Here is a 14,610-nt window from a genome sequence, read left to right on the forward strand (position 1 = left end):
TGGCCAAAATGCTGAAAAAAAAGTCAAGGTTTTGTATGTTGGCCATCAACATTGGCAACACAACAAACCCATTCAACCAGAAGTCCACCCACGAAAGTGATAAAGCAGACAGAGTCATCACGATCGCCGCTGCAAACCAATAACTAGTGATGTGCTCCACAGGTCGAATCCCTGAAGCGTGTGCCGAGTAATCTAGATGAGTGGTTCATGAATGGGGAGTCGAAGCGCGTGTCGATGACGTCAGTGGTGACGTTTGAAGCCCCGCGAAGGGGGGTGTACCACGTGACCGATTCAGGAAATGATACGAGAGGTTCGTGTTGTTCGAAATAAAAGCGACAAAGAAACGCTATGGATTCCCCTTCACATTTTGTGGTGTCGAGTCCCTAATTGTAACACAGAACAATTTGTGTATAAACACTCCTCAAATACATATTATGATGTGTTCAGAGCAAGATTTAGGCTTCACTGCTTTATGGGGCTTCATTTTGCCATCACTACCAATAACCACTGAACCACTGGACCAAATAAGCAAACAATGGTGTCATCTTTTGATCATCCACATTTGCAAGTAACGTTTATGTTTACGCCATATGTGTCACGTCGCGTGCCCGCCAGCAGGTGGCGGGTTTTTTCCTCCGCCTGTTCTGCACACCTGTTCGTAATTTCGGGCTGATTACCCTCCTTTATTAAGAGACTCCGGCAGTCCTCTCACTGCCGGAGAATTCCTTACCGTGCCATTGCTCTCTCTCGCTATTTCATCGTTCGAATTTACTCGCTGCCTTTTTGCCTTACGGCCACTACTATTGTTATTCGCGTTTTCATCCAAATTGTTATTTGCTCTAGATTACTGATCTCAATACTTCCTCGCTCTTTGTTTTTTCGCGAGCGTTTTCGGTTGTTTTTCCTTATTTCCTGGTCCTTATTTGACCAGCGTTTTCTGTTACCGTTTTCCCTGTCGGGCTCTTTCTGTTCGTATTAAAACCCTTTGTTTTTCATACAAGATCTTTTCGTGTCTGCTTTTTCCTGGGCTCCACCTCGTTATTTTGGTTGTGCACGAGGCGATTTTTCATCGCCTCGGGCGCAACGTGACAGAATTCTCCGGCCACCATGGATCCCGCAGACATCGAAAAGATATTTTCCGCTCTTTCCCGACAAGAGCAACAAATGAGTCAGCACGGCCAAGCCATTACGGAACTCCGCGGCGCGGTCTCCATGCTGGCTCATCGGTTCGATGAATTCGAACCTCGCTTAGTTCGGGTGGAGGAACGGAGACCACCACCTCCCGGGGTTCGTCCTACCACCCTGGAAGCGCCCTCCTCATATCCCTCTATGTCGAGGGAGCCCTCGCTTCCACACCCCCCTCTTTACGGGGGTGAGCACGGGCAGTGTGGACACTTCCTACACTAGTGCTCTCTCTTATTTGACCAACAGCCGTCTGCCTACGCTAATGACGCCGCCAAGGTGGCTTATGTCATGAGTCTGTTAACAGGTCCGGCGGCGTCGTGGGCGATTGCGACCAGTGACGCTAAGCCGAATCTCTGTTCATCATTCCCTGACTTCGTGGCAGCCTTTCGTCGGGTGTTCCACCATCCCGTGCGGGGCAGAGAGGCGGAGGGTCGGCTACTCGCCCTTCACCAGGGAAGGCGGTCGGTCGCAGACTACTCCATTGAGTTCCGGATCCTGGCCGCACAGAGTGGATACGGCGATCGAGCCCTGTGTGGACTGTTTCGCCGTGGCCTAAACTCGCTACTCAAGGACGAGCTGGCGACCCGCGACCAGAGCACCGATTTGGAGGAGCTGATCGACCTCTCCCTCCTCATGGACAATCGCCTGAGGGAGCGAGGCCGGGAGGGTGGAAGTGATCGGTATCCGTCTCGACGCACCACGTACCGTGAGGAATATCGTGGGTTCGGTGAGCACTCCCGGGGCCGGGAGACAGCAACCACGGAGGAACCGATGCAGCTGGGCGGCAAGGACGTTGGTGCGGAGGAAGGAAGGCGCCGTCTCCGCGACCGTGCTACGACAGACAGCGCCCAACCACCTCCTCACGCCGCAACCAGCTATCCGGGGTCGTCTTTCCATGCCCACCCCGAGTACTGTGAGTTACGACCTCGCGCGTCACCCCCCGAGCCTAGGCGAGTCGACAAGCGACCGGGACACCCCAACAGACTTGAGCTCGACGGGGAGGTATTCGGTGGGTCCCGGTCAAGGCGGGTTCGGGCCCTGGTAGATTCAGGAGCGGATGACTGTTTGATGGACACCAGTCTCGCGTCCGAGCTGGGTTGCTTTTTAGAGGAATTGATTGAAAAAAAGCGGGTGCGTGATCTTGATGGGCGTCTCCTGGCGGTAGTAACGCATCGAACGGAGCCGCTAAAGCTTCTACTATCCGGCAATCATATTGAGCATCGCCGTTTTTACGTAATGCGGTCCCGCAACGCTCCGATCATCCTCGGATTACCCTGGCTTCAGACGCATAACCCCGTGATTTCGTGGGCGCGCCCAGCAATCGATAGCTGGAGCCAATACTGTTATCAGCACTGCTTACAATCAGCCGTCGGGAAGCACGAACGCGTCGCTCCCCCCGAGGAGATCTGCCTTGACGGAGTGCCGGAGTGCTATCGGGATCTTAGGGAAGTATTTAGCGAGGATCGCGCGCGCTCCTTGCCCCCACACCGCCCCTACGATTGCGCTATAGACCTGCAGGCGGGCGCCCCGTTGCCGACCTCGCGGCTGTATCAGGTATCCCAACCCGAGCGTGAGGCGTTGACGGAATACATCAACAGCTCGCTCGCAGCAGGTCTCATCAGACCATCACGCTCACCGTTAGGGGCGGGTTTTTTCTTCGTGGGGAAGAAGGATAAGACCCTCCGACCCTGCGTAGACTATCGGGGATTGAACGAGATCACGATCAAGAATAAATACCCCTTACCCTTGATAGACTCCGCCTTCGCCCCACTGCAATCTGCCACGGTCTTCTCGAAACTAGACTTGCGCAGCCCTTACCATTTGGTTCGCATCCGGGAGGGCGACGAATGGAAAACCGCGTTTAAGACCCCCCTGGGCCATTTTGAATATTTAGTTATGCCTTTTGGACTCACAAACGCCCCTGCCGTATTCCAGAATCTTATTAACGACGTGTTACGGGACATGATTAACCTTTTCTGTTTCGTTTATCTTGACGACATTTTGATTTTTTTCCCGTTCATTACATGAGTACCGGCAACATGTTAGGCTGGTGCTACAACGTTTACTGGAGAACCGGCTCTTCGTCAAGGCAGAAAAGTGTGAGTTCCATGTCCCCGTCATCTCCTTCCTGGGGTTCATTATAGAACAGGGCAGGCTACGAGCGGACCCCATTAAGACGCGTGCGGTCACTAACTGGCCGGTTCCTACCAGCCGCAAGGAACTGCAGCGCTTCTTGGGGTTCGCCAACTTCTACAGACGTTTTATCCGCGGATACAGCCAGATGGCGCTTCCCTTAACCCGCCTTACTTCTGTTAAGATCCCATTTAAGTGGGATCCTACCGCGGATGTGGCGTTTGCTAACCTGACTATCCTTTCATGTAGCATCATAAGTGAAATACGATCATGTTTCCATTACATTTGAGACATCTTCATTATTCCTGAGGGGGAAATTTGTATTATTTTGTTTTTTGAATACCGGCTAAAACTTTCAAGACTGGATAGTATTTAACTGTGTTATTCTTTAATGTATTGAATTCTATTGTTTAAAAAAAAAAAAAAGGTTGCTGACCACTAGTCTAAACATTCACTTCTGGAGCATTTCCCCAACATGTAATGTTTCATCTATACATGCTCTATTAGTTTTTCACTGCAAAGTTTTATGCAGAATAACAAGCATCCACCCAGTGCCTTACCTCTGACATCTCAATTCTTCCATCTTTGTTCTTGTCAAACTTCTGCATGAAGTCATTCATCTTTTCTCTGAATGTTGGGTTTGAAGGGTCCTACAAACGTACAATACAATACAATACAATACAATACATGCTGATTTATATAGCGCTTTCACAACAGCGGCATTCATAATTAAGAAAAAATAAAATGTGAGGGACTGTGTACAATGTGTTCTGAGTGCCTACTAGACTCACCACGCCAGCTCCCCTGCGGGCGGTTTCCAGCTCCCGAAAAAAATTCTCCAACTCCTTCCCTTCGATATAACCATTGCCTTTAAAGGGAAAAGCACATAAATAACAATATGCATTCAAGTATTGTCGTCCCTTTCATAGCACATGAGTTCTGTTATTAAAATACAAACCTATTTTGCACATCCATGATTTTTATGTCATGAAAGCATGTCGGGGCAACGTTCCTATCAAAGGCTTCGAAATTAAGACGGCAGTACATAATTTCTCAGCCGATTTTCACATGCCATCAAAACAGAACATATAAAAAGAAAGCCAAAGAAAATTTGACATCTGTTAAAGGTTGTTTTGAGTTCCATTGTCGTAATTGTATGGAGCCCAAGCTTCTGGCATCTTTTTTCCCCCCCGGTTTGCTTGCTGTGCATCTGTGTGTGATTGAGTAACTACGGTATGTTTGTATGTGTTAGAAAAAGAGAGAGAGGGGGAGAGAGAGATAGAAACAGAAAGAGATAAGAGAGACTCTCTCTCTGTTTTCGTTTTACTTTATATCGGCAGCCAAGTCAGAAGCAAGCAGACGGAGGAAAATCACACACACACACACACACACACACACACACTCACACACAGGCAGTCATTGACCAATGTAACACAACACTCAAATGAAGAGAAAAAAAAAGTTTACTTACTGGCTCTATTTATCATAGAAACGGAAATGGAGCCGAGCTGAGGAAGCTAATTTTGTTTAATAGTCTGAGACCCGTGCAAGGCACAACGACCATCACTTTGGTCACTTGAACATCAAGGTTCATATTGAAGAGAACTTCGAGATTTTTGGCTTCCATCGGCATGGACCGCAATCTCTTTTTTAACTACTCGATACTTGAGCTAGTCAACATATGTATAGAATGTCTATTAGTCCAAAATGGTAGATGCAAATGCCATATTTCAAGTAATTCTTGAGTCATATCTTGACTTTGTTTAATGTCAAATCAATGACAGTCAGTCATGCATTCAGTGAGAATCCTAAAAACAAACATTGTCCGAATGCTTTGGACCACACTGTATGCTTTTCATGAAAACAGCTTTCCATTTATGCTAATTCATCTTCTGCACAAATCTGTCCAAGAGTGTCCATTAAATCTCATGTGTGCATCTTGGTATCGATCCAAAGACGAGCCTTTCACCAGTGGCACTCTTCCTCCCCTTCTAGCTCAATAGATTAACTTATTAAATCACATAATGCAAAAGTGGTGACTGCTCATACCGATGGGCTTTTATGGAAAATCAACTTCTAATATTTTAATGATTGATAGGCCGGGCTGTCTTATTCCAAGAGGCATCGAAGTCATCAGTGAGTGGAGTGGCGAATCAGACAATGGGGAGAACATGGGGAGCCTGTTATCTTTTCATATCTGGGAAGTTTCTGAGGTAAAAGAGTCTCAATGTTTATATTTGCTTTTTTTTTCTCATCTCTGGGAATTAGTGTCTTAGCTGTGGTCCATCACTGTAGTTGTAGTTTATCAATCCGTTCTCTTCCATGTTATTCTGTTGGGTCATTGGAGCCGTTTGTCTATTGCAGTTGAATTTGGGCATGAGCCCCCAAAACACTCTGGATGGTCATCAGTCAATCCCTGAGCAGCCGTACTTTTCGCTGGGCCTTATTTTTTACTTTGAGTGGGCTGCTCCCAGGAAAACAGCCATTCAGAGAGCAAACAATGGTGCCCTTTTCACCAAAGTATATGTGAACGTGTGCTAACATATTTTTATCTTGCCCATCGAGTAACTGGACAGATGGCTCCAAACTGCTTCTATAAAGCCCTGGAAGGCAGACCTGACACATTCAACATTAACTCATTTAGTACCAGTCAAATCTATACCAAGTCTCAAAAGACGTTTAAAAACGTCTTTGGGAGTGAATGAGTTAACAAAGCTAATTATGCCATCTACTTCCTCTCTTCTTCCTTAAACGTAATCATATCACTCGCTCATCTTCTCCTCCAATCTACTGACATTTAGCGGCTTTGTTCGACATTTTCGGAGTGTGTGTGAGTGTTGGGGCATGCATGTGCTCCTTAGTGATGTTATCACAACTCATAAATGCTTGCTCCTGCTGCTTCCATAAGTAGGACGGCCTCCCTGCTATGAGGCATCTCTCCTGTAGGTCTTACTGACATTTAGCTCTCAGGGGAGAAATGACCTCAGAGACAATTAGTGCTTTGTGATTAGATACAAGGGAAGTGGCATAAGATGTCAATAGATTTTCTTGAAGTTATTTCTCCATGGTGTTTAATTGAAAGAAAGGATAAACCCATATCTCACTGTGCCATATATGCATATGTTTTGTGTTCAAGTCTGCGTATAGACATTCCCAAGACGTACATTAAAGACTTTCTGGTTTATCTCAGAGCTGCACTGTACCATATGTTGCATGGTAATTAGACTGTCAGCTGGTGCAAACTACTGTATAGTGAGATCTCTTTTCAATGACTTTCACTCCATACACTTCTCAAAGAAGTTATGTAATCTCTGCAGATGAAAAGGAGATGGCAGATAATACATTAATGGTTGACTTCAAATAATTTATTTATTCAACATTTAATTAAATGTTGAATAAATACCTTTTTTTACAGCACTGGGAAATAGTACTAAATTTATTGTTTTACTTCAGTCATTTGAACATAGTGGGGGAAAAAATTAAAAGCCAATATTCAGTTATAAATTAGGGTTCAAGTCCACTTTAGTATTAGAGAGAAGGGTTACAGTGTTGTGCAATTTAGTTTTTCTTTTAATTTTGCTTCACTTTTTCTGAGTTTATTCTTCTAAAACACTCTGCACAGTGAGACAAATAAATGTGCCGGTATATTTAAAATTTATGTCAAGAGCACTTGTAATTCAAAGGAACTTTCAGTCCAGCAATTCCAAATGCGTGTTCACAGTGTGGGTGAGTTTGATTAATATTCGACATTTCATAGCCATCTTAACAAAAAAGTGTTGACAGCAAATGTTCTATAATTAGCAGGAGAAAATGCAGGTGCTTTTTCTTTTAAAGCTTTGAAGGGAATGAATTAAAAATGCCTGACCGAGACAGCAGAGAAAGATGAGAAGGACGCAGCACAGAGGAGCTGCAAAACGCAGGCGCAATCCAGAAGAGATTTGATCCTGCGCCAACAGGGGAATATAAGTGGTTTCATCATATCTGAATGCATCGCCTCCTTGTGTATTTTTAGCTCCAAACTCTGTGATGTTTGCTCCATCTGAGCAAACAAATTAGCGCTCCTGTCTTTCTGCTCAGCAAGGAGATACTCCCAGTAATGAAGGCAATACTCACACACTGCGGCCAAATGTGTTGATGCACTGGACGTATTTGATTAGCAAAGTAGCTTGTTGCAAAGTACAATATGTAAAAACGAAAAGAAAAAAAAATAAGATTTCCAAAACCAAACAAGCGGTGATGCAGATCGGTAACCTCAAAGCAAGCTGAACAGCTCCTCATTCATCCTTCATTTCTCTGTGGAATAACTTCCAGTACATGAGCAGGCGTCGTCAAAATTTAGGATTAATACGCAGGGGACTGTACGTGTAAAGCAGGTGAAATTAAGATTGAGGGACCACGTGTTCTTTTTCGTTCAATTTTAACCCCGCCCCTCACCCCCTCACACACACACACGCAATATAGGTGATAATGTATCCGTTCATGCTATAGTAATGAATTCCGAGATTGGTAATTCCATGTTGACAGAAACTGGATCAACAAAACCTATTGTATTTTTTTAAAACTGCATAAAAATCTCACTAGACCCTGCACTTATTGACAAAATGCCGACAGGCATGATAATAAATAGAAAAGGAACCCCCATTGCATCAAAATCACTCAAAAGTATTCCGTTTCGTCTTGAATATTCATTTGAAATCGACATTGCAGAAATCAAATCTAACGGGAGTTTAAATGGTTGTTGAAAAGCCATGCTGCTTTTTTGTGAAATGTTATTATGCATCAGTTGCGCGTCAAGTGTCGAGCATATGCATCATTATCCAATATACCACCCACCCCTCCCAAAAAAAACGTTCATCACTCAAATGAGGATTATCCGATTATATCTGTGTTGAAATAAAATAAAATAAAACAACACACAGAGCACAAGCTTTGACCAATTGTGATTCATGAAACAAATTCCTACGCCGACTGATTGAGAAGCCTCCAAGTTATACAGTACTGTATACTCACGCCATTCTTTCGTTCCGTAACGTTATGATGCGTTATGATGCGTTTCCTTTTTTCGCGCCTTCGAATGCATCGTTAATCACCCTTTCAATCGTCACCAATTGACAAATTGACGCTAAATACAAAAAAACACACAAAACTTGGACGAAAACGCCCTCACCGTCGGCATCAAAGTGCTTCCAGATGTCGAGGAACTGGGACGCTGTGACCTCGGCCAGGTGGAGGTGAGGAGGCTTTGCTTTGTTTGCCATGATGCTGTGCGCGGGTGGTACACGTCTAAAATCCGCTGCTAACTTTTCCGTGGCTCTTGTCAGACTCACAGTGGAGCGACCCTCGCACGCTCGCTGCTTTTTAACTCTTCTGACCGAAGGGGGCGCATTTCGCACCTCCACCATCACCATCTCATCCGTTCTCCGAGCCTGCGCTCAGCGCGTCTCGCGGTGTTTTACTGCGGTCGCGCATCTGTATGTGTGTGCCTACGTGAGTTTTTTTTTTCGCGTGCGCGTGTGCACATCTAAGAAGTGCCTGCCAGGGCTTTGCCAATGTGCGTAAGGCTTCACAGACATTAATTACAGCTCACACACTAATCACATTTACCACATTGCCTCCAGCGAGCACTAGTGATTAGCCCACATAACAAATGTAAATTCAGAAGAAAAGAAAAAAAAAACATTTTTGTGCGCTGTACAGTATGGCTAGTAAAGCGATGGGGGAAGAAAGCAATGTAATCTATATTCATTCCACTCAATTTACCGCTTGTGACGAACCACAGTGCATCCGTCTCAAGAAACATTTTCTTTGTGTTGGATACAACCTGTGAAAGACATGCTTGCCTTCTCTTGAATATAGTATAATGAGTAATTATCACACATATTTGTGACGTTGACAAAAAAGATGAATGGGGTTTGCAAGCTACATTGTCTCTGTTCCTTCATTAGGATTGATAGGGGTGAAACTTCAGTTGAAAAGATGTCTTGAGGTTCTATTTATTGTATCTATCTAATAGTTTCACATGTTGTACATAGCACTAATTTATTGTTTTACATTTGACATCTGGATAAACAGATGTTTCTAAAAAAAAAAAGATGATACCCCCATTTAGTTTTATGACTCCTCAGAAACATGGCATAGTAACAATACAGTAGAGGAAGCTGCAGTAACTAACCACTTTTGACCGTGGCACGAGTCATGCGCGTATAAGAGCAAAAACACTGATCTGAAGGAACAGTCCTACTATGCTGCCTTTTGGTCAGACGTATGTCACGTGAAGGTTATCATCTTGATACCGAGCCACAATGATTTCCAAATCCATTAAATCACAACCACATTTTCCCCACCAATTTATACATGACTAAATGATAACTTCAAACCCTTGTTGTCAAATTTATGAACAATTGAAGATGTTTTTATTTTCCATTGTATTTTCTACTGGCTGTATAGCGCACTGGCATCGAGCCGGTTTTGAGGTCTTCTGAGAAGTGATGATTTTGGAAATACAAGGATTCGGTCTGTTAGTTTTTTGCTGGTAATCGCACGCTAAGAATACATCAGGGACAGGGAGACTCAGGAGGAAGGCATGGTTGTCTTTCTTGCAAGAGAGAGTGTGCTAAAACATGTCTTGGTTCACAGTCTCAGAGCAGCTCTCCAACAGGCTCTGCCATGTAAACCGTTGCAGCAGGGGTGCCCATTACGTTGATCGTGATCGACCGGTAGATCGCGGACTGGTCCCAAGTCGATCGTGAGGGGTGTAGAGGAGAAAAAAAATAAATAACAATCAACCATTTGTGTGTCTTTGTGCATGTTAGTAATATATTTTTGTGTTAATGTACACTGCACCCTAATTATACTATCAGTCTCATTTTCAAAAAAAGTATTTTAAAAAATCAAATATAAGATAAGATAAGATATCCTTTATTCGTCCCACACTGGGGAAATTTACAGCCTCCAGCAGCAAGAATGTATGTAGAAAGAAGAAGAAAGAGAAAAAAAACAACAAACATCTTTTAATTAAATGCAATATGAACACAAAATGGATAAATCGCAGTACTATTTACAATTTTCCTTCACATCATTTAATTATTATTATTATGATTGTTATTTTTTATTCATCAGCCTGACAGCAGTCGGTAGGAACGAGCGTCGGTATCTCTCTTTCTTGCAGTGCGGGTGTAACAGTCTCTGGCTGAAGGAGCTACCAAGTGCTGTCAGGGCGGGCTGGAGGGGGTGGGAGGGACTGGCCATCATAGCTTTTAGCTTAGTTAGCATCCTTCTGTTGCCCACCTCCTCCAGAGTGTCAAGGGAGCAACCCAGGACAGAACTGGCCTTCCTGACCAGTCGCTCCAGTCTCTTTCTGTCCCGGGCTGAGATGCTGCCTGACCAGCAGACAATGCCATAATGGATGGCCGAGGCCACCACCGAGTTATAGAACGTCTTAAGGAGTGACCCCTGAACCCCAAAAGACCTCAGTTTCCTGAGTAGGAAGAGTCGGCTCTGTCCTTTCCTAATCAGGGTGTCCGTGTTTGTAGACCAGTCCAGGTCTACAAATATAATAAAGCAGGTAAATTTTTAACCTACGGTGACCCGTGACCTGCGACACCGGAAGTTGTTAGCACTAAGCAGTCTGCAATTGCAGCTTATGATCAGAGCTGTTGCGCAATATCTTTTATCGTTAGAATTATTCTCATTGAGAGTTTGTTTTGTGTACAATTGACTGAGGGGACGGGCATAGAATAGGAATCGAGACGGGCTGAGGGAAGCACTTTAAAACGGCGCGTGTGAGCTACGATAGTTAACAGGCTGCAAAAGCGTGTCGCATGCCTTCGTGTCAGGCTCATCATTGCGTGCGTATGCATGTGCATGTGCGTGCGCGGTAACGGGTCGATCGTGGGAGGTTGGTTGATCGAAAAGTCGACTTTGGTCCGAAAGGTTTGGGCACACCTGCATTACAGGTTCCGGGGCAACTCTGAAGAGACCGCTTTAGAATCAGAATACACAATTCCTGAGGTGGTCACACGGGTCATGCTGGGGGTCAGTGGTCCGTGATTGCCGTTGTTGTCGTCATACAGGCGTCATCCTTGAGTTGATGTTATCTTTACTAGCAGCTGCTCATTTTTATCAGAAGCCGTTACCTTCAACAAAAGGATGTTAATTTTAAAAGCAGAGAGCGGACCCTTTTGGTAACGTCGATTGTCAAACCCACCATCCTATCGTAAATGAGTCTCTTAAACAAACTCTTTGTAACTTCAGTACAATGGGAGAAAATATGGGATAAAGCATGAAGATTTATTCCAACACTCTCCAACACCAGCAATGTTTTTTTTCAGTTTTTTTTTTTTTTTTTTTTTACTGGTATGCATATTTCTTCATGACGTTGATTAAAGTCTACGCTGGCGTGTTTGCCATTCATTGTTTAATTTTCAGCTCTCCAGAATGTTGATCATGTGAATAATGAATCTCTTTGACACTACAGTACTACTGTTTTCCATACAGCGCTTTTAAAATGGGTATAGTTCTTCTGTAGAAGAAAAAAATAATTTTCTTCTGCCCACATTGAGACAAGAGAAATCACTAATGGGCTAGATTTGCACTGCAGATTTTTTTTTCAATGCCATTATCCGGTCTATTTACATGTATCTATCAAGTGACAACTTCAGTGGACAGATGCCGAAACTACAGTTACAGTGAGTACATGAAACTCCGCAAGCACGAATGTTCGTGACCACACAGAAGTAAAAGATAATCCATGAATGTGCACCTCTCCCCTGAAAAAATCAAGAATGGGTATGGTGGGTTTGTAGAGGTGCACTGTAGTCAGTAAAGGTTTTTGGAGAGGTACGCGGTATTGTGTTGTGCTGTTCATGAATGTTTCGTTCAATGGAACATATCTTGCAAGAAATGTTTCTGTGTGCTTGACTCCTTGGGAAATAGTGAAAATGTACATTTTTAGAAATGCTAAACTTGTTTTTAAAGCTGAAAGCCAATGAAGCAGAAATTGTTGTTTCGTGTTTTCGTGAGCTCCCCCAAGAGAAGGTAATATGTTTAACCATCACATCGTTTCATGCTCTATGTCGGAGGTAAATAGTGTTCAGTGCCGTAAAGGATTGCTTATATCACCAAATGGAAACTGGCCAGTCAACATGAATCAGCTAAAACAAAGGGGGGAAAAAGTGCACTATCACGCTCAGAAAAGATTGTGTGCTGAACTAGATCCTGCACAAAGGTGAAGCCGTAATTTTACAGCTCCAAAGTGCAAGCTGTCACTTTCAGTTAAGCTTGGTAAAGTCACTTTCACAAATTTGGGGGAATGCTAGCGCAGAACGCCCGCAGGCACATGTCCGTGCATGTGCATGTTCAGAGTGTGCATTGTGTTGTCCAGTGATGTGGAGTGTGCACTCAGCAAAGGTGTCCCCCTCTATTTCCTCATACCATCACTCCCGAATCATCAATGCAAGTGCTTTGTGCTCTGTTGGCGAATGAGCAGCCTATGCAGATTTCCATAGCTAACAATTTTAATCTCTTTGGCTCAGCTTTCAGTCTATGTTTCTGCTTCCTATCTTCCACTTTCTACGATTATGATTCTGTCATTTTTTTTATAGTAAAGCCAGTTGTCACTCTCCACAAACGTATGGCATCGGAAGGCTTCTCCTTCAGCATCGCACCTACTGTTCATCATGTCACTAATTCTTTTCAGTTAACCCCATGGATCATTTGGAGTTGGATGGTATTGCTTCTGTCATGGGTTTTTTGTTTGAATAATTGGGGTTTTTGGGACTTTGTTTGTGTTTTGGATTTTGTTTTTCAAATGTGCCTTTGTAAGTGCTTTTATTGATATATTTTGTTCAGCACATGCTGGCTCTCCTGCTACCCCTGCTTTGTGGCTCCACGAAAATTGCACACACAAGACACCGGTTGCCAGATCTGTGTGTAGAAACCATCTCATCAGATATAGGTGTCATACCATGGCTTATTTGTATTAATATTTCAGCTCCACAATGGGATACACCTCTGCACGCTGCATGTAAATTAATAATGTAACAGAAAGCAGTCATTTCCCCTTCCTGTAAATCTCCCATTGTCTTTACGTTTGCGGTGTGTTTAAATTGTGTTTGCCTTTAAAAATATTGAAGGCGCCTGGTCGCTGGCCTGCACTACATGAAGCACTCACTGTTCGAATGCTAAAAGGTAAGCAGAGCTGAATTTAATTTTGTTGGCTACACAGATTAGCATGAGCTAACAGACTAATTTCAGATCACTGACACATACTTAAGTTCTGTGTTAAACTGTTGATGGGTTATTTGTGTTTGTTGATATCTGTACAAATCCGAACAACAACTGACAAGTGTATGAAGTGAAACGTATAAAGTGCTGCCTCCATGACTGAACTACATTTATTTTCTTTCTGGGTGAACCATAATTTATCATCCTTGGGGTATATTGACTAAAGCATGTCACAAGCTCGGGATTATTTTCAATGATGAGAAAATGCACAATGTTTTCCTCACTTTAAATTAGCAAAGCCCCTTTTCTTGAACATACTATATCCTGTAAATAACACGCGTCAAACTCAAGGCCCGGGGACAAATCTGGCCCATCAACTCATTTTATGTGAAATGAAACAGGGCAATTTCCATGATGCTTGCTAAAATCTCGACCAAATTTTTAAATTATCATATGTATTATATAAGTGACATATTGTACACATGGGCGGCCCGGTAGTCCAGTGGTTAGCACGTCGGCTTCACAGTGCAGAGGTACCGGGTTCGATTCCAGCTCCGGTCTCCCTGTGTGGAGTTTGCATGTTCTCCCCGGGCCTGCGTGGGTTTTCTCCGGGTGCTCCGGTTTCCTCCCACATTCCAAAAACATGCGTGGCAGGCCGATTGAACACTCTAAATTGTCCCTAGGTGTGAGTGTGAATGCGAATGGTTGTTCGTTTCTGTGTGCCCTGCGATTGGCCGGCAACCGATTCATGGTGTCCCCCGCCTACTGCCCGAAGACAGCAGGGATAGGCTCCAGCACCCCCCGCGACCCTAGTGAGGATCAAGCGGCTCGGAAGATGAATGAATGAATATTGTACACATGTTCTTGTAATCAAACCCCTCAGCACAGTGACTCAAACAATAGATGAATAAACAGTAATTATTGACTTTTTTCATTTGGTTTCAGTCATAATGGTCCTCCAAGGGAAACAGTAACTAAAATGTGGCCCACGACAAAAATGAGTTTGACACCAAATCCAGATTCTACTGTATAAATATGATATATACATCCATTTTCTTTACAATTTAT

General features: G+C 43.9%; 1 protein-coding gene across 2 annotated transcripts in view; it reads right to left on the reverse strand.

Annotated features, from left to right (window-relative positions):
* The window catches only part of calb2a (calbindin 2a), a 33,428-nt gene extending 24,670 nt beyond the window's left edge, over nucleotides 1-8,758 (reverse strand). Inside the window, exons 1-3 of one of the 2 annotated variants that reach the window (XM_052061011.1) lie at nucleotides 8,486-8,758; nucleotides 4,110-4,186; nucleotides 3,879-3,968 (exon numbers count right to left, since the gene is read on the reverse strand). In XM_052061011.1, the coding sequence (XP_051916971.1) occupies nucleotides 3,879-3,968; nucleotides 4,110-4,186; nucleotides 8,486-8,726 (408 nt within the window). In that variant the 5' untranslated portion in view covers nucleotides 8,727-8,758. The remainder of the gene's footprint in view (nucleotides 1-3,878; nucleotides 3,969-4,109; nucleotides 4,187-8,485) is intronic. The other variant, XM_052061010.1, reaches the window with a different exon arrangement.
* Between the last annotated feature and the right edge of the window lie 5,852 nt (nucleotides 8,759-14,610).

The sequence above is a fragment of the Hippocampus zosterae genome, chromosome 3 (genome assembly GCF_025434085.1).
Source record: "Hippocampus zosterae strain Florida chromosome 3, ASM2543408v3, whole genome shotgun sequence".
NCBI lineage: Eukaryota > Metazoa > Chordata > Actinopteri > Syngnathiformes > Syngnathidae > Hippocampus > Hippocampus zosterae.